The sequence below is a fragment of the Mauremys reevesii genome, linkage group 26 (genome assembly GCF_016161935.1).
Source record: "Mauremys reevesii isolate NIE-2019 linkage group 26, ASM1616193v1, whole genome shotgun sequence".
Classification (NCBI taxonomy): domain Eukaryota; kingdom Metazoa; phylum Chordata; order Testudines; family Geoemydidae; genus Mauremys; species Mauremys reevesii.
This window is the reverse complement of record NC_052648.1, coordinates 6,422,108-6,442,853: the sequence shown is the minus strand read 5'-3', so window position 1 is coordinate 6,442,853 and position 20,746 is coordinate 6,422,108. Positions and strand designations below refer to the sequence as shown.

The 20,746-nt window shown below is 48.5% G+C and overlaps 1 protein-coding gene across 1 annotated transcript; it reads right to left on the bottom strand.

Moving 5' to 3' along the window:
- Positions 1–1,691: 1,691 nt before the first annotated feature.
- Positions 1,692–19,261, bottom strand: NCLN (nicalin). Its single transcript, XM_039515693.1, has 15 exons — positions 18,989–19,261; positions 12,785–12,975; positions 12,414–12,558; positions 11,506–11,600; positions 11,063–11,143; positions 10,728–10,831; positions 9,792–9,880; positions 8,819–8,958; positions 8,012–8,190; positions 7,619–7,706; positions 7,475–7,513; positions 7,193–7,356; positions 6,322–6,375; positions 6,141–6,219; positions 1,692–3,009 (listed from the first exon to the last, which is right to left on the bottom strand). Exons 1-15 carry the CDS (start codon positions 19,167–19,169, stop codon positions 2,950–2,952), a joined length of 1,689 nt encoding a protein of 562 aa, XP_039371627.1. The 5' UTR covers positions 19,170–19,261; the 3' UTR covers positions 1,692–2,949.
- Between the last annotated feature and the right edge of the window lie 1,485 nt (positions 19,262–20,746).

Sequence of the window (20,746 nt, the reverse complement as noted above, 5' to 3'; positions counted from 1 at the left end):
TTTCACATTCTCAGGAACGTCTGGTATTGATTTCCCACCATGCAAGGAGCTGTAAACAGTTGGTTTAATACTACAACCTTGAAGGGATCAGAGCTGCAATCAATTGTTCCCGCTGGCGGAGATGTTTGTTACTCTCAGGCTTTAGCAGAGGCGGGGGTGCTGAGTGCTACTGAACCAAACTGTAAACCCTGTGTAAGATGGAAACCACCTCAAGCCGCCCCACCCCCAGCACCCCTAATTCCAGCACCTATGAGCTTCAGTCCCTTCTTGTCTTGAAGATGCCAGAATGGGCTTTTCATTGCATATCGGAGCACGCTGGCTCTGTTCGCTTCTGCTCACTATTCGTAAATATTATTTACATTAACACGAATTGAAGCAGGACTGCTAATGACCTATTTCCTATTAGCTGTTCTAAATGGAGAAACAGTGTCCCAGCAAGCCTGGTTCAGTAATGAGCTGGGATGGGGAAAGGAGACATTCCTTGGGGTGTAGAGCTAAACTAGCAAGTTGCAACACAGTTATAAGCCCCTGAAACATCTTAGTTTGCACATGCTCAGTAAGGGCTTACAATTTTAGGAGCATTTACCTGTCAGACTACCTGTACTGGGAATGCTCCATCCTAGGGCTGAGCAGGACTCTCCATGCAATTGCTCCTTCCAGCTGCTGTGTGCAGGGCATAAAAGCTAGCGACAGGCAAGTTTTTCCTCCAACTATTCCAAAGCAAGAAGGAAACAGGCTTCAAATCCATTCGGAATGGCTTGTCCAGAGGTGATGCTAAAAACACCAAATGCACAGTGCAACCTATTTTAAGGAAGCGCCCACAAGCTAGCAAAAGGCATGTCTCTCGAGGGCACCTACGATACCAATCCAATGTCACTGGGAGCTACAGTAACTCAGCAAGCGTTTCTGCTAATCAGGCGCCCCTTTAAAGCATGAGCCACTGTGTACTGGAAAGCTTGGGTGAAGAGCCCTGGACAAGGTGCATTTTCTCTTGCTTTTTAAAAAAAAGATGGTTGAAAAATGAGTTTTAATCTCCATCCAAAGGACAACACTACTAGGGCATCTGGCCACACACTACTTTTTCCTAGCTAATCCATGTACAGTGAATAATGAAAATGGGGACACACAGCTAATGTTTTTCTTGCTTACAGGAAGGTGGATAGTTCTACTCCAAGCCACAAAAGATCGAAATTCAGCCTCAAATGGAAAGTGGTATTTTAAATAAGAGAGAGTCATCTTGGCTTGCAGACGTACTATATATGAATAGAAGTACAGTAGCTCCAGAAAGTATTTTAAAAGTTAGATTGCTGTTGCCTGTAGGAGTTTTGGGTTTTTTAGTGTCATCTACACATACCATTAACCTAAAACTTTTGGGAAAGGTCTTGAGAGGTTCACATGTAGGAACATTGTGGTTACCACACTGCTGCACCTCCTCTGCTAGCCTCCTGGGGAATCATCAGAAAATGGTTGCAAGACACAGTGTTCCACTTACCTTAGGCTGTGAAATTCAGAGGGGTTTAAAATTGAGAGAGATCACACACTGGCATTTGTCTGTCTAGACTGGAAAATTCCCAGGCCTCTGCAGATGCATTAACATTAGTTTTGGGCAACAGGGTAATTTCCCCATCCTAATGTATTAGCAAACAGAAGCAGTAAGATCTTGCTTGAGAACAAAAGTACTGGAGAACAAGTGAGCTCCGGCTGTAACATGTGCTCTTAGCTACAATTTGGAAACAGTAACGTTTAATGACATTTTCATAAAACCTTCTTTTAAAAAAATCACTAACATCCCGCCTCCCTCCAAACATACCACAGGGTGCATGTAACGGAAGCAACAACAGAGCCTTGGCAAGTTACCAATAATATTAGGCTAGGACCAGTGTTTTATAAACAATAGTGATGAGAAATGCTAAACAAGACCCTGAGATGAAGGTGAACAGGACTAAAATCTGCCCAAACTGCAAATGGAAAGAGAAAGGAATGGAAGCGAATGGATTACTGACCAGAGATCATGGCAGGAACTAGGTCACTCCTGCTTATATTATTAATGTAACCATCAAACTGTTTAAATATACAGAACGGCTTTAGACCTGATCCTGCAGCAACTATAAACTTAGGAACCCCTTAAAAAAAAAGAAAACACACACCCGCACACATCCGTGAGAGTTAAGCACAGAGTGGAGACAGCATAAACCGAGGGATATAAACCTCAAAGGAACCCGGGCATAGCGGAATGCAGCCTCCAGCTGGAGGGAGAAAAACATGCTATGGAAGGAATCCTACTGTGGCAACCAGTTAATGATCCTTTCTCATTTCCCAATCAGATTAAACAGTCAAGACCGTTTACAGTGCACTTCCAAAGAGAGAACTGGTTATTGCACTGTCCAAAGAAAATGCAATAAGCTGTTTGCTGAAGACACTGCTTGCTGAGCGCTCCCTTCCTGGTGCCAGGGAGGGAGCCGAAGGAAGAGGTGCAGTATGAAACGTGCTAATAATTATCTTTTAATTTACATGTGCACATTTTTTTTTTTTAAAAAAACGAGTGCTCTGAGTCCAGTTGGCTGGGCAGAGCTGTCCGTCCCTTTGCCCCGTGGATTTAGCCTTCAAGCTGGCTGTATGGCACATGTCTGTGAAACCAGGTTCAGCACCTTCACACTCACAGAAACTTCTTGTTCGGCGGAAACTTTACATCAGCCATTCAGTGTTTAAACAATCTGCAGGGATTGCGCGAGTCTCTGCACATCTCCCTCGCCACAAAATGAAGGAAAATGGGCAAGGTGCGGGGAGACCTAAGGAAGGTGCACAGGAGCTGGAAGTTCTGTTAATCTCTGCTTTCCTCCAGGCTGGTTAGAGGAGAGAGGGAGAATGGCAGGAGCCAGTGGAAGGCAGAAGCTCCTGCTGGGCTCACCGGTGGCTCAATGCTGCTCGCTGGGTTGGTGATTTGTCACTTCACTGCTGCTTGGATTTAAGGGATAACCTCTGTACCGTCTTGTAAAGGAGACCAAAGTGCTAGAAAGGGGAGGGGTGGGAAAGAGTAGTGAGTCCATGTCAGTGCTAGCAAACAGGCAATGTGTGTTCTTCTCTGCTCGCAGGGAAGGAGGAGCTCATTAGGAGGCTGGAGGCAGTGCTAGCATATAAATGCAATATCTGCCTCAGGGCTGAGTTTGCACCCATATCCCTACCCTAAGGAGAACTCTGCCTCTCTTCCGGATAGATCTGCTCAGGGCTTGGCAAACAATGCTCAATTGTTACAGTACAGCAAGTGAAGCCAGGGTTATAAGGAAAGCACAATGAATTACTTACAGAAACGCCCACTAGGCCTGTCTGCATTACCATTATGAACGCCTATTTTCATGGAAAATTACCATGAGTATGTGCTGTTGATCTGCAATCAGTACGTTTGGAACCTGCTCCAATTGAAATAGATGGCAAAACTCCCACTGACTTCAGTGCATACGATCTGGCCCACTGATAGTAACATTTGGCCTGTAGTGATTTGGGGATTGCAAAACAGGTAACATCACAGATCAAGGCCAACCCTTAATCCTTTAACATGGGCTTATCTTTTCCAGTTTTAGAAATCGCTGAAAAACCCATGTGATTCCCATTTTCTTTTCAATGGCCACTGCAGAAATTCAACAAATACTTGGCTACAAACCCAAATCTTAGCAGCAGCCTCCAAATGACCCACCATCAATCTAGCTAACCAATAAGAAATAAATGGGTGGACAGGACCATTTGAATTATACAAACAGTATTTGTACTTTTCTTTCTATGTAATAGGATTGTTAATATACAAAAGACATTCATCAAATGGTGGGTGTTTCCTGAAGCATCTAACTTGAAAAAAAAGAAATTACCAAAGAAAAGGCTTGTTATGAAGCAAGAGAATTAGGTACAGACTGTGACCCAACACGGTCCCCCCTTTCATTGAGCATTGATCAGGAGCCAGACTCGCAATGGTCTCTGTGACACTTCACCCCATGTTCTCCATGGTGATATTATTATATTATTATGGCATAATTATGATGTATTTTATGCAAGACAGGTCATGTGAGATATCATTGGAAAGGTTTTGATTTCCTGAATATGATTATCTTATTTGTATGCATGTATCATTTTTGTATCTGAAGCTAGGAATATTGACTAAGTATCTCTATTACAAATGTGTACACACCTGGGGAATGCCCACTAGACAAGATGCTTTCAGTCTGAAAACCTAGGTGGGCGAAGGGCCATTAGCGAAAACAACAGGCCTTAGAAGAAGCTTATCTCCCACCTGGGAGCCTTCCTGAGGATGCTGCAGACAGCCTCCGACTCATGGCTGCTGTGACACTACAGGGACATGTGATCAGGTCACCTGGTGCTGGACTCCATCTTGGGATACCAGTGTTTTTCACTGACTGGTTTGGGAACCAAGCTTTGAAACCAAGGGTTCCCGCCATATGCAAAAACTATTTAAGGCAGGGGAGTGACATCATTGTGGTTCTTCACGAACTCCTCACCCAGAGACTTCTGGAAACACCTGAGGAACCAAGACTGAACTGGGAGGGGAGCGCTGGACCCACTAAAGGGATTTTTAGCCTGTGAATGGCACACCTGAGGAGTCCAAGCTATGAACAAATGCAGCTTGCCTCTTAAGAATCTGCAGCCTGCTTGTATCCTCACTTAGGGTGAGGATTTGCTATTCATATCAGATCTATGTAGTATAGTAAGCTCAGTTTGCGTCTTTTGTTTCTTTGCTAGGGAATCTGCTTCAATGTGTTTGCTATGGTTTATAATCACTTAAAATCTATCTTCTGCAGTTAATAAACTTGTTTTTGCTTTGTCTAAAACCAGTGCGTGGGAGTCATAACTCAGGGCAGAAAGCTGATGTATATTCCTCTCCACATTGCTGGGGGGAGGGGGAATTTCATGAGCTTACGCTGTACAGTTCCCTGTGCAGCACGAGAAAGGATAATTTTGGGTTTACACTCCAGAGCGGGGTGCATGCCTGAGTACCTGGGAAGCTCCTTAGCTGGAGCCTTCCCATGCAGAGCTCATCAGAGCATCTGCATGCAACTGCAGCTGGGTGCGTCCTACCTGTATGTGTGCTGGTCACAGTGCAGGCTGGTCACAGCAGTACAGTGTAAAGGGAGCCCAGGCTGGTGGGTCCCCAGTGGCACCCCGGGGGGGACCCGTTACAGTCTCATTATCGAGTCAAAAACAATAGCTCCCTGAACCTATGGACAGGCCAACAAGCTTAGAATGTAACGTGCCTGTGATATAAACTATCACCTGAACATGTGCTTATTTATTTCATATGCACTGAATTGCTTGGGATGTCTCCTGATTTTATTCATGCAATAATTAAGGTTTCAAAAAAGGATTTTGATTTTTATTAATTGCACAAAATTGTAGAACCTTTTGTGCAGTCTGAATTCAGGCATCTGGAGCGCCGATGTTATGCACCCCAGTGTGCGACCTGACCTATCATGGGCTGTAATCTCTTACTACGACACGGCAGATTTAACTCAGATGTCTCAGGGCTGGTCTACATGAGAAGCGCTGCAGCTGCACCACTGTAGCACAGCTGATGAAGATGCTCTATGCCAAGGGGAGAGAACTCTCCCATCGGCATAGTAAAACCACCTCCATGAGAGGCAGTAGTTATGTCAGCAGAAGAGCTGGTCACACAGACTTAGATAGGTGTAACTTACATCGCTCGGGGGGGTGGCTTATTCACACCCCATAGCATGTAAGTTATACTAACGTAAGTGGTAGTGTGTACAAGGCCTTTGCCTGAAGCCCATGCATGCTATTAGAGCTCAGAATTCACGCTAGTCTAGTAACACAATGAAACCCATTGCTCCCCAAGAGAAGGATACTGTTCTACGTTAGTTCCATATCAGGAATATGCTCCAGAGCTAGAAGGGAGCTGAATTATGAGCCTGATAACACTGTGAAGACACCCATGGAAGTGAAAACACCAGCACCAGAAGAGCTAATGGGTCGCAAAAAATCAGGGGTCCTCTCTCATCCAGAGAAGACTGTTTCTCACACTCTGAGTTTCACCTGAATGCCACTAGAGCGTAGCTGGCTCATACACTCGGATAGTTTAAAGAAGGGAATGAATAGAAGGATCACTCCTTTTTTCTCACCTGGACTGCAACATAGGCAACTCCGAGGTAGGCTACTATACAGAGAGCCAGGAGCAGGTCAAAGATTGCTGGCTTGACCCTGAAATGGACCGACAAAGGGTGAGGTCACCAAAGGAGCTGAGAAAGATGAAATACCCAACCCTGCCTTAGACAAAATACCCAACCCTGCCTTAATACCTACCTGTATGCGTTCATCACCTGCTTCAGCTGGTCGTAGAAAACAAACTCAGGGTCCCTGTGGAAAGAATGAGCTCTTCAGATGGTGCAATATTTCTGGGCATTGGTTCCAGGGGAAATAAAAACAGCCCCAGAACTCACTCACCTCCTGTCCCCCTCGCCACAGACGCAATCAACCAGTGACGGCTTCACATACCCCTTTAAGCCAGTTTACAGCTCTCAGCAGTTACCCGGATAAACGAGTAGTCATCTCCTATCCCAAGCAGAGAAACTTGGAAAGCCGAACCCCATTCTCAGGGGGCTGCAAAATGCTGTTTACTTACACACAAGAACAAGACTCTTTGCCCTCCATTTCCACACAAATTTTCAGCTGTCTCAAAAGAGAAGATGCCCTGGAGACACCTCACTGAGCTCACAAGCATCTTCATCCCAAGCAGCTAAATCAGGACGAGAGGCCGCCTTTGTTTAAAAGCAGGCAATGCTCTCCTGGCGCTAGCAGACTGCTGCGCCTCTCTCACTGCCTTCAGACAGGGTACAGCATATCTAACAAGGTGGACTTCTGGAGAAGGAGGGGGCTGAACAGTGAAAAAACAAGCCCTCCCTCTTCACACTGATGAAGACAATACTTGTAATTATGCCCACTGGAATTCCTGGGAGTTCCGTAGAGAATGCGGAACTTCCTGTTAGAAAGAACATGTGGCCAGACTGTACAGGTGCAGCAGGAAATGGGGGGTACAGTCACCCCACATGCGGAGGTGAACACCTGAGAAGCTGCTACTCTTGGAGACAGGAACGCAATGAAGGGGGAAGTCTGTTTAAGTATGTCAGGAACAGACCAAATTTTCTCCTTCTCCTTATTCACCTGCCTCCCTTACCGTTTATCTGCCTTCACGTGATGCTGCTTGACATCTTTCAGATAGCGGCTCATGTAATACTCTAAGGTGTTGAGGAAGGTGCTGTCTTTATCTACAAGCTGGGCAGCTCTGGGCTGACTGGTCAGCCAGTCCATCACGGACTCTAGCTGCTCCTGCTGGATCTGCTGCAGAAAGAGGACACCAGAGAGAGAATTAGACAAACGTATGTTGCTGATCAAAGGTCTCCAGAGCACTTCACTCCCTCTCCCCCCAGGCTACATCTATGCCCCCCGGTTCCCTTACCATCTGCTCTGTGAAGATCTGCAAGTCAGCAGGCGCCCCCTGTGAAGAGAGAAAAGGGATGCAGTTGCGAAAGCAGCCATGATGGCGTAGAACTGGAAAGGCCTGGCCAATGGGCAGCAGGTGCACGTGGTGGGTCAGTCTTACCTTCTCAGTGAGGTTGTAGATGACCCGAGTCAATGCCTCAGCAATGATCCTGGTGTTACGGGTTAGTGTCTTAGAGTCAACTCGTGACCTACAAGAGAAGGGAGGTGTAAATCTGGCTACGGTAACAGCTTCCTCTTGGGAAAGCTCTTTTCACTACATACAACTATGGTGAAACGTCATCCATAAAGGAGGAAGAAGAGGTCACCCAATCAAGACACAGTTATAGACCCAACACTCCCAACTCTTGGTCTTGATTTCTCAATGTTCCTGATGTGCTAACACCACTTGAGAAAGTTAAGACACCAGAACAATCACGTTTATAAAGTGTCTCTAGCCCACGAGTCCATTCAACAACTGATCATCTGCTGGCGCCCTCCCCTCAGAGCCACTGACCTCAAGTCCATGATGCTGTTGCGCAGGCCATCCCGATGGCTCTCCAGGTGGGAGATGGTGAATGCAGGCAGGCGGCGGATCGCAAAGCGTTCATGCTCCCATGCAAGCATGTCCTCAGCCAGGTTTATCTTCTTGTGCACCATGGAGAATTTCACTTCTGGAAACTGGCTCGCGACCACCTGTGGAAGAAGCCAAGCAGCCCAGGAAAAGGATGACCCGGAGGTCACGGACCAGATCCCATCACTTCAGAACACATTCCCCATCCCTCTCAAAACCCAGGCTGGAGTTCTAGTGTTATAGATGGTTACACCATCCCTCCCTCCGGCCTGTTCCAACAAGGATATGTTTCTGCCAACGTCCTTCAGGAAGGGCTGGTTAAGGCAGATGCACCCAGAAAATACGTAGCAACCCTCGAAACCTGCCTTACAATACTGAAGCAACATTGTACAGTCACCAAGCTGCCAGGGCAGCCATCTGTCGCAGGAGCTGGCTAATTAGTTTGTACAAGCAAGAAGCTCTAAAAGGAACCATTGTATTAAGGAAAGGGAACTGACGCAGTCTGCTCCACATTGGACTCCTGAATGATAGATAACTCCCTGCACCAAATCAAGGCCACCAGAAATGAGACTTGGATGATATCAGGACTTCCTCCCTTCATCACTTTTAGCCACATTAATTTCACACCCTCTATCCTTCACAGAAGCAGAAGAGTTCCCCATAGCAATTCACCCCCAAATGCCCATCCATGCAGCACATGCACAGCCCACCCTCCCCAGCATGCCCAATGAAGTTGATGCTTTTCATTACCATCTCCAACTCCCTTAGAAAAGCATGCTGCAGGGTGCCCTCCTTGGGAGGCTTTGAGACGTGGAGGTGAAGACTGTTCCCTCTGCCCAGGGTGTCAAGGCACAGAACAAACGCCACGTTATCCTGCAGCAAACTGGAATCTGAAACAGATGCAGCCAAACCCATGAAATGCCACTCCACGCTTTCGGGGCTAGACACACGTGCAGGACATATGGAAGAGGTCTCCCAGCATGATCAGGTATTACAGCTGCACAGTAAGGAGGCCGGTATGCACCCTATACTCCTCTTACAACAGCTGCAATACAAATAGCATGGAAGACACTTTACAATATATACCTTATTATAGTGGTTCAGAACGGATTCAGCTGATATTAAAAGCCCATCCAACAAAACAGAACATGGACATAGGCAATAATGGATATCTTCCCTCTGAGGATCTCAAAGTGCCTTACCCAAATATTAATCCTCATAATCCTATATGGATAGTAACATTATCTTGATTATAGAGGGGAAAACTGAAGCAGAGAAGTTAAGTGACCCATCCAATGTCACATAGCGAGTCAGTGACAGTCAGGAAGCAAACTATCTCCCAATCCCAAGTCATTCTAGTCTGAGATTCCTTTGTGCATACTCACAGAAGATAATGGTTTCTCTCTGGAATGTACATTTGCTGGAGGAGTGCACTGCAAGCCCATTTTCCTAGTCCTGACGCACAGACTTCTCATGTCCCTGGCATTTTCCTCAACCACACAGCCCCAAGAGAATCACATTCTCTCCAGAGGGCAGAGAACGCATACACAGTGATCTAATCTTTGGCCTGCAAATGGCATCACAGCCTCTGAAGTTAGTTTACCCACCCCACTCCCTACCCTAACTTATCACAGCACAAATAGTGGATGTTTTCACTGCTGAGGTTGCTCCACCCAGCTAAGCTTGTGGGACACTCTGCTCCCATCGTAGGTGTGTCTCTCACCTGTGTGATCCAAGTTGTCTTCCAACCACCTCTTGGTTCCTTGATAGTTAAATTTACCGCCTCCAGACGCAAAGAACAACAGATTATACCTGCCCACCAAGAAACAGGGAAAATACAGTGAGCAGAATTGACTTCTTGGCTTTGATGGCAACATGCGCAGCCTCGGGAGAAGTAAAGAAGGACAGGGCATGGAATCCAAGTCGAACTTTGCCCAAAGACTAACTTTTGCTCATTACCATGAGCTGTATCCTGTTAAGCACCCCCGAGTAAAATCATGAGCATTTTTACTTTATATACAATATGCACTTGACTGCAACATCTGTACAGGAATATGATAGAATCCACATCCTAACAGAACAGAAGGCAAGGAAATGCCTGCTGGAACACACAGTTCTTACTGAATATTTGGCACTTCTGTACTTTACATTTCCAAGGCACTCTACAGACATTAACTAATCCCTTCCTCCCATCGCCCTGTCTCTCTAGCATCACTTTGCTGATGCGAAAACCCAGACACACAAGTTAAGAAACTTGCCATGGGCCAAACAGTAAGACAGTGGCAGAGCAGGTATCAGAGCACAAGAATTCCTGGCTCTTATTCTACCCTCAAGTCCACTAGAGGATGCAGCCTCTGCTTTGCACAAAGCAAACTGGTAAGCCCCTGCAAGGAGAAGAAAGGAAAGAGCATGATAATTCACGAACAGCAGATGTGTTGGAAAAAAGATGAAATATTAGTTTTATTTCCCAACAGAGCTTGAGATAAAAGCACACAGGCAGCCTGGTTGCACCCTGCCAGCCCTGTCACTGCGCTAAGGGACTTTGCATGTAGAACATTTCAGAGCTGCAGGATTGTTCACGAGTCCCTCTTACAGAGGAAACCCCTTCCACGTGCCCACTCCCGCCCCATGCTCTCCGACGGCGAGAGCAGCTTCTTACCCAGCATGGGTACGTTTGTAGGTGTAGAGTCGAGAAAAGAGCCTGGCTAGTTCCAGTAGCCCAGAGATGCCACTGCCGTTGGAGTCTGCACCATGAGACAGCCACTGCAGGAAGAGAACAGGAGACGTAAAGACAAGGCTCCATGACAGTGCTCGCCCTCCCCACAGAGACCAGCTTCCGCTGCGACACACTAACCTCGCAGGCTCCTGCGGAAAGCACACTTACTCCCCCACACCCTCCCCAAACAGCCAGAGGGTGGAGAAGAGACAGGGATACGGGTCCCAGGAAGTAACCCATTAACAGAAACAGAGAGCTGCAAGAAAAATAATACTTACCGGGGCCACTCCGAAAGAATCATAATGGGCAACTATTACAATGGTGGGCAGGTCCTCTCCTCCCAGACCAGTCAGCCTCCCCTAGGGATGGAACACACAGGGGTATTACCCAGCATCCCCTCCTGCATCACTCTATTGCCTGGAGTGCAGGGGCACAAGAGACCACTCCTAACCATCACCCAGCCAATTTCTAACAGCCTCAGTGCTGAATCATACTCCCACTGACTTCCAGTCCTGAGCCATTAACCAGCTTTCTGGTTTCTGAATCCAGAAAGGTAGAAAAGCTGCCTCTACGACGTGGCTGAAAAATCTCTGACTTCCTCTGAGGCGGCTTTAACTTTCAGTCTTTAGAAACACACCACTCAGTGAAGTCCCCATACAGAATGGGCTTTCCTATAAACATTACCAGCCTAGATCCCAGCTCTGATCCATCTAGAACTCACCTCCAGGCTGGTTATGAGCCAGTCACTGACAGCTTTGCTCTGAGCCCCACTCGTGACCATCTGGAAGCCGTTGGCAGTCGCCGTGTGCAGCAGAACTAGAAAATAAGAATTCAATACACTGACACTGGGGGGTGGGAAATCTTATCGCTTTCATTCCCTTAATAGCTGATTCACACAGAGTCTAGCTTTGCCAAATAAGCCCATAACTTCTCCGGCTCACGGTTTATATTTCCGCATCTCGTGACAAAGCAATTTAATTTTGCAGAAAAATCTCAATACTTTGAACTTCTCCAGCAACTCTCACCCCAGGATCCAAAAGATGTTACCAACAATTAAGCCCAACACTCTTGACAGACGGGTAAATATTAAACCATTTACAGTGGAGTAAACTGAGGCACTAAGTGTTTACGTTACTTGCCCAAAGACAGAGTGATCAGTGGCTCAGCCAGGAATAGGGCCAAAGTGTTGTGACTCACAGTAACCTGCTATAACCACTTAGAAAAAACAACTTGCCACCAAATTTTACTGAATTTGGCCCCTAGGCTGTTGCAAAGGAGATGAAACAGAAATAAGGATTTCTATGGAACTACCTTCCTAAATCACATCACTCCAAGTAAAATAATAACTTGGCCCTCATACAGCCTTTTCGTCCACAGCTCATTATCTCCAATGTGCAGATAGGGAAAGTGAGGCAAAGAAAGATTAAGTGATCTGTCCAAGTGACACGTTAGGGTGAGCTGGGAACAAAACTCAGGACTCCTGGGGTCTACCACCCTAGCCACTAGATCACACTGCATCTCCAGAATTTTGTGGAAACCTTTGCCTACCATTCTTAGGGACACCTGACTGAGGAACATTATTATGGCTAATTTTCTTCCTTTCAAACCCCCCCTTTCGCAGCAACTCACCTTCCGCAGCTGAAGCTGAACCTTGTGATGTAGAAGCAACCCGTGTTTGTTCATAGATGGAGAGCAGCTCTTCATCCTCTACTGCAAAATAGACCGGCACAATGGTTTCCATGGCCAGCATTTCTGGCTCTATCTCCATGAATTGCTGAGAAGTTAGAAGGAGAGGGGCACACTTAGGCTCCATTGAACTTGCAAGAAGGCAGGCATACGAATGGCCAAATCAGATGGGCATATGTCAAACTTTTAAACTTAACCTTGACAGAGTAAAAACCCCATCAAATCACAATTGGGAGTTTCAGTCACTATCTTGTACCTGAATCTTTGCTCCCTTTCTCCAACATCATCATCTCTCTGTCTGGAGCAATATTTACCCTGACAACATCCTGCGGCAGCGCTGACATGGCCTTCGGCAAGATGATCACCACGGCCCCAGCTGACTGGCGGAGAGCCTTCTGGTACTGCTCATACGAGAAATCCACTAGCCGCATCATCACGCAGCGGCGGCTCAACACGTCCGCCTCTACAGTGCGGGCCTCTGTGTTTAACACCGCATTCCTCGTGCCTGCAGGGAAGGAGAAGAGGATGAGATCTAGCCGCTGGTCCTGTCAACACCAGCATTCTGTTCCCAGAACACTCTCCATGCTAAACAGCCTTGACTATTTCCACAGTCACCAGCAGAGACAGGTATTTGTAATCACTTCAGTTATTCCTTTCTCCCTTCCCCATTCCTTCTGAACGCCTTCAGTTTTCCCCCTTTACCCTGTGGGGCACACTAATCATCTGCCCCTGGGTTCCTAAGCCCACAATGGGCACGTTAGAGACAGTCAATGTTTGCTTCTCTGTATCTACCACCTATGTCGGTACCAGTGCTTTCTGGGAAAATCTGGGCAGCGGGTTGTTCAGGCAACTGCATCCTCTGGCTTTGCGAATAGCTTCCATGAGAGCACAGGGATCAAGCTGAATGGAAATGCTAACAGTCTGAGATAATATATGAAAAGGTGTTGGCTATACATGCATAACTTATTCAGAATATAAAATCAGAAATTTGGAATTGTGGGAAATTGATAAGGGAAGCAAAGGGACACAAGGAGAAATCTATGTTCAGCACAGTTAAGGACAAAAAGGAGTTCTTTAACTGTATTAGGAACAAAAAGAATCCTGACAGTGGCATTGGTCCATTATCAGATGGAATTGATAGAACTATCAACAACAATGCAGGAAAGGCAGAAGTGTTCAATAAATATTTCTGTTCTGTATTTGGGGAAAAAAAACAATATAGTCTCATCATATAGTAATGATAACCCTCTTTCCATTCCACTAGTATCTCTGGAGGATGTTAAACAGAAGCTACTAAAGTGAGACATTTTTAAATCAGCAGATCCAGATAAATTGGATCCAAAAGTTTTTAAAAAGCTGGCTGAGGAGCTCACAGGGCCATTAATGTTGATTTTCAATAAGTCTTGATGCACTGGGGAAGTTCAAGAAAACTGGAAGAAAGCTAATGTTGTGCCAATTTTTAAAAAGGGTAAATGAGATGACCAAGGCAATTATAGGCCTGTCAGCCTGACATTGATCCCAGACAAAGATAATAGAGTGGCTAATACGGGACTTGATTAATGAAGAATTAAAGGAGGATAATATAATTAATGCAAATCAACATAAAACAGATCCTGTCAAACTGACCTGATATCTTTTCTTGATGAGATTACAAGTTTGATTGATAAAGGTAACAGTGTTGATAGAATATATCTAGGCTTCTCTAAGGCATTTGACTTGGTACCACACGACATTTTGATTAAAAAACTAGAACAATATAAAATTAACTCGACACATATTAAATGGATTAAAAACTGGCTAACAGATAGGTTTCAAAATTAATTGTAAAAAAAGGAAATCCCCATCAAGTGGGTGTGTTTCCAGTGGGGTCCAACAGGGATCATTTCTTGTCCCTATGCTATTTAACATTTTTATCAGCGGTCTGGAAGAAAAAGAAATCATCCCTGATAAAATTTAAAAAATGACACAAAAATTGCAGAAGTGGTAAATAATGAAGAGCGCAGGTCACTGATTCAAAGCTACCTGGATCACCTGGGTGCAAGCAAACAATGGGTTTTAGGATGGGTAAATGTACATGTATACATCGAGGAACAAAGACGTAGGCCATACTTCTAGGACGGGAGACTTAAAAATACTGACATGCCAGAAAGGCGCATGATGTCAGTATTTTTAAGTCAGTCAACATGCTTGAACATGGCAGCACCCCAATTCACATTAGCAATGCCTGCATGGACCGTGAAGGTCAGGGCTAGCCCTGCTTACATGGTTACTTGTCTACAGAGGACAAGCCAAACCTCTTTACAATGTAAGCACAGTTTTGTTTTGTTTTTTACTGTTTATGCCCCAATGATGGCAGCACAGCCGGGAACTGCATCACACCTTTACACAACAGCGTTTAAACGTGGTCTTTGTTAGCAGAGTTCCGCCACAGTTTCCCTGAGCAGTGGGAACATTTTTATTCTTCCTGAGAGCTGCACTTCATGCCCCACTGTATGAAGATACATAGTGTAGTGTGTAATGCAGCCTCAGTCCCGCACTCAGATCCACAGGGTTTATGGTCAGAAGGATCATCTACTTTGGGCTTCCATATAACACAAGCTATAGAATTTTCTCTAGTTACCCCTGCTTGAGCCTAATTAATACAGACCTCTGTCCCTGCACAGACACAGGGAACTACACCAGTGGATCAGATTGCATGATCAGAGGGGCCTATATCTATAATACACCTCCCAGACAAACAAATCTGCCCATTCTCATCAGAAAAACCATGCAACAATCTCAAGAGCAATGACTGTTTACATGGTTGTAACTAGCATATTCTGTTCCCAGCACGGATCTTAGTTAGATGTTGCTGCAGCGTCAGATTAACATGGTTTTCTGTTGATACTACAAGAAAGAGCTACTGTTTGTAATTTCTCAGAGACAAATGAAATATGTATATAGTTATTTATAATCTGAAGGACTCTATTTTAATAGAATTAAAAGCAAATCAAACTCTGTTCTTAACCAGCTTCAGGCTCGATCTTTTTAAAAAAACCTAGTTGATCCCATTGGAAAGAAATTTGAGAGTTTGGAACAATAAAAAGCTTTTGCCCCAAAGGACATCTGGCCTCAGAACATACACAGAATGGGAACATTAGCTACCCAAAGCATTTAGCAAGGGATCAAGAGAATACACAATTCACTTAGCTAACCAGAAAAAGAAACAGCATTAAAAGTTAATCGCAAGCGTCTTAAAAATCAATATACTGCTTTTCTAAGAGTCCAAGAACTTGGACTCTGAGAGCGCTGTTGTGAACACTTGCCTGGATTTAATATGAAGTCAAAGCCAACTGAAATTTGTGCACAGTGTCTCTTTTTAAACCTGCCAGTGAAGACTTACTGCAGTCTGAAGAGATCTAGCTCAGTATCGCCATGAGAGAACACAGCTATGACCTAATGAAGTTCTCAAGAATGGAGGTTTGAACATTGGCAATGATTAAACTCTGGTTAAAAAATAATCACAGGGATCTAGTCCATCCATACATCTCGTAGGCCAAAATCAGACTAGGCAGAATTTCCAAGGCACACAGATCTAGCGAACACTATTTCACCTTTAGCGCTACTTAATCTTATGGAATTTTAGAAATATCTAGAGACTCAATCCCCAAAGTTCTATGACGTGAATCTGGGGCTGGATAAGGGATACCTAAGTATTTCTGGATGTCAACAAATGGCTGAAGCTTTAGACCACAATGACAAAAAACTAAGATCCACACAGGAGCAGAATATAAATCCGAATTTGGAAGAAGATAGCTAGGAAAAGAGCCCTTAGAAGTGATACTTGGTTCCATGTTAACCAGCATTTGAGAAGGGAAAAGGTTACAACATTTAAGAAGTTCATGATGGATATTATATTTCTGACTCAAGACAAGATGTTGAGCAACGAATAAGAACGTGAAGTTTAAGAACATCAGGACTAAGAGAAAGATGAGGGAAATGTAATGTGAAGAAAGGGCTGGGGAATAGATTGGAGAAGGGACTAGAACTTTCAGACCAGGGAGCAGTGAGGTATATGTCAGGAGGAAGGAAAAAAGTGAAAACTGAATAGCTCAGGAAGGAGGAAAGTTGACCTCTGAACAGAAAGGAGAGGACAAGTCAAAGGCATACGAACACAACAATTTAGGTGCCAAATTCTCCAACATAAGAGACTGTAACTCTACTGAAGCCAGACCAGGGCTTAAACCAGGGCTGGATTTAGCCCCAGGAGTGGGAGAAGAACTTTGTAATAATAGAACTGAGCTATCTGCAACATCGAAGTGTTGTGCAAGAGGCATCCTGGTGCAGCATTACAGGAAACTTCAGTTGCGGCCAAGCAGCCTGCTCTCACTTGCTCGGTGACCTCTGGAGATGCCCTTAACCCTTCTCCTGGCTTCTGTTAAAGCAGCTGTAAATCTGGGTGAAAACTAAAAACCTCATTGGAAGCCAGATGCTAAATCTAAGCTGGGTTCCTCAGCTAAATGAAGTTAGCAGCACAGACAGGACATCAGCTGATTTATGACAGCGATTAAAGCCTGTGGGGGGTGGAAGCAGGGAAGAGAGAAGCCCCCACACAGCACTCACTGGAGAGGATATTGCCAAACAAGGGGCTTCCTGTACAGGCCACAGCTAGTAGAGTGCAAAGCCATGTCCAGAAGCTGGGGTTTGACGTACTGCCCCGTTCTCGGACAGGGCCCACTATGCCCAGTGGCACTTGTTCATTTCGTTAGGCCAAAGCAGTCAACTGAAAAAAGTGACTGAGCCCCAGGTGATGGTGAAGCAAGGCTGGCCTGGGATGAGCCCTAGCAGGATGTGCCAAGGCAGATACCATGGTGACAGGTCAGGTGGGCATCGGGGCAGGCCTAGGATAGACAGATCAGAGGGCAGTGAGGAGGCTGGGCAGGGCTGCCCCTTGGCGGGTGGGTCAGAGGCAGAGCCGGACTCTGGGGGAGATGCTGGCTAAGGTGCCCTGGCACGGAGCAGGCAGGCAGTGGGGGTGCAGGCCGCAGCTCTGTCTCTGTGATGTAGGTCCAGGCCAGCGTTGCCAGGCACCTAGTGGGGTGTCATCCGACCCAGGCCCTGCACCCACCACCAGCTGCTCGCCCGGCCCGGAGCAGGGAGCAGAGCTGGGTTGGGCACCCAACTCACACAACTGGACAGGCCTGGGGATGGGGGATGCCAGCCCCCCTTGTCAGTCTGCCCCCCCATCCCCTAGGCCGCCTTGGAGATCAGTGGGAAATGGAGCTTGGGGTGGACAGAGGCCGGGCCAGATTCACCCTAGGACAGGCGGGGGGTGCAGGGGACCCCCCAGGCCGAGCCCCATGGGGGAGAGGGGGAGCCCAGTACTCACCACAGGGCAGCCCTGGGGCTGTGTGTGTGTGGGGGGGGGAGCCGGGCCCGGGGCTCACTCACCATAGGGCTGCCCCAGGGCTGGGGGGAAGCGGGGGGAGCCGGGCTGAGGCCGGGCCGGGGGGGCGGTCACTCACCGTAGGGCTGCCCCGGGGCTGGGGGTGAAGCGGGGGGAGCCGGGCCGGGCCCGGCGCTCACTCACCATAGGGCTGCCCTAGGGCCGGGAGGGGGGGACGGACCGGGAAGCGGGGGGAGCCGGGCCGGGGGAGCGGTCACTCACCGTAGGGCTGCCCTGGGGCGGGGGCAGGGGAGCCGGGGGCGGCGCTCACTCACCGTAGGGCTGCCCCGGGCTGGGGGCAGGGGAGCCGGGCCGGGGGGGCGGTCACTCACCGTAGGGCTGCCCCGGGGCTGGGGAGGAGGACTGGGGCCCGGCGCTCACTCACCGTAGGGCTGCCCGGGGCTGGGGGCAGGGGAGCCGGGGGGGCCGGCGCTCACTCACCGTAGGGCTGCCCCGGGCTGGGGGCGGACGGGGCCCAGGGCGGGGGCCGGCGCTCACTCACCGTAGGGCTGCCCCGGGGCTGGGGGCGGACGGGGGCAGGGCGGGGCCCGGGGCGGGGGCGGCGCTCACTCACCGTAGGGCTGCCCTAGGGCCGGGAGGGGACGGACGGGGAAGCGGGGAGCCGGGCCGGGGAGCGGTCACTCACCGTAGGGCTGCCCCGGGCTGGGGCAGGGGAGCCGGGGGCCGGCGCTCACTCACCGTAGGGCTGCCCGGGGCTGGGGGCAGGGGACGGGGGGGCCCGGCTCACTCACCGTAGGGCTGCCCTAGGGCCGGGAGGGGGACGGACGGGAAGCGGGGAGCGGTCACTCACCGTAGGGCTGCCCCGGGGCTGGGGGCGGACGGGGGCAGGGGAGCCGAGGGGGCCCGGCGCTCACTCAACGTAGGGCTGCCCCGGGGCGGGGGGGAGCGGACGGGGGGGCAGGGAGGGCAGGGGGAGCCGGGGGGGGGGGCGGCGCTCACTCACCGTAGGGCTGCCCGGGGCTGGGGGCGGACGGGGGCAGGGGAGCCGGGGGCGGCGCTCACTCACCGTAGGGCTGCCCCGGGGCTGGGGGCGGACGGGGGCAGGGGAGCCGGGGGCCCGGCGCTCACTCACCGTAGGGCTGCCCGCCCAGCTCGTACTGCTGCATGCGATAGACCGTGAACTCGTGGGCGGCCTCGGCGGCGGGCGGCGGCCCCAGCAGCAGCAGCACGGCCGGCACGAAGAGCAGGAAGCTGAGCGGCAGGCACGAGGCCTTCAGCACCGACTCCAGCACCTCGCCCGCCTCTTCCAGCATCGCCCCGGCTCTCGCACACCCGGCCACCCGCCGCAGCCTGCAGGCACCGCACGGACAGCCCGGCGGAGGGGGCCTCGCCCGCAAGCGCTCACGGGAGATGGAGTCCTGCCAGGGGGAGGGGCCCGGATGGGGGCTGGAGGCCTAGCCCCGGGGGCTGCTGGGAGTTGTAGTTGAAATACTTTCCTCATGGATTGTATTTTAAATGGATACCCTGCCATAAATTCTCAGTTACCGAGGGACAATCTCCACTCATTGCTACATTTGCTTTCCACAACCAACTCTCTGTATAACTTTTCATGAGTGACGCAGCCGAATACTTGGATGCTAATATCTAAACTGAAGTTTTAAAATTTATTCACCTAAATTTGGGTTATTGCTGATTATACACTGTATGCAGCTTATGGTTTTAAAAACAAACTTTGCATTTGTGGATAATCTAAGCACTATACCCAGATATACAGACACTCTTTTCTTAACCTGTCTGCTATATAATTTTTTAACATTAGCTTTAATAAAATATTTACCGAGAGCTGCAAAGGATGTTTGGGGTTGTAGTATTTCCAGGATCTGTTGCAAGGGCTGCTGGGGGATGTTGTCCTCTCACACCCTTCTCTGTTTAGTTCCCACCCACCCACTGGCTCAGCTGGTTAAGCCACCATCAGTTTCATAGCCAACAGCACAGGAGAGAGTGATACGGTCAGCATCCCGTCCATCCCCCTTTGGCTGCTCTAACCCAATGGATCGGGTACCCGATTTGCAGTGGGGTAAACTGAGGTGGCCTTTCAGTGCGAGATTGTTAAATTCATGACCTTCAGGAGCATAGTCAAGTGCCTCAACCACTCAGCTGCCTTGCCTCATGCGCAATGCACCATTTTACCAATAGGGAGGGTGGCCACTCACACATTCCAGTATCTTCAGGAACAGCCTGGGCCTGACCCTACCTCATTGTTGTGATCTCACACGCACGGTGTGTATGAGGCCATGCCACACAGATGGGGTGCTCTTCTGAAGACAGCCCTGCCCCGTCCCCGCTGGAATGACCTGGCACGGATGTCATGCGCGAGGTCACACCGGCGGAGGGATGCTCTTCATTATGAGGTCCCCCATTTGACACCAGACAAAACCACAGCCAGTTTTGGCAGAAGAGCAGAACTGTTCAGTTTCAAACCAGACAAATGTCCTGTCTACCGATAGACCTCACTTCTGTTTCATAGAGACCAGCTCCAGGGCCAAGGCTGAACCATTAGTCTGCATGGACCATTTAATGGCAGCTTACAATGAGGACCAGTTAGTGGAGGCGTGTTTTTAGCAACGGGAGCACCAGTCCATCACACTGGGACCCACCAAATACTCATTTCGCACAAGCCGCAAACAGCCATTAGATAGCAGGGATTGTCCATTTACAAGCTGGGCTGGTTTCGACCAGTGACTAGGGTGACCAGACAGCAAATGCGAAAAATCGAGACGGGGGTGGGGGTAATAGGAGCCTATATAAGAAAAAGACCCCAAAATCGGGACTGTCCCTATAAAATCGTGACATCTGGTCACCCTACCAGTGACCCAGCTGTCTCCCAGTC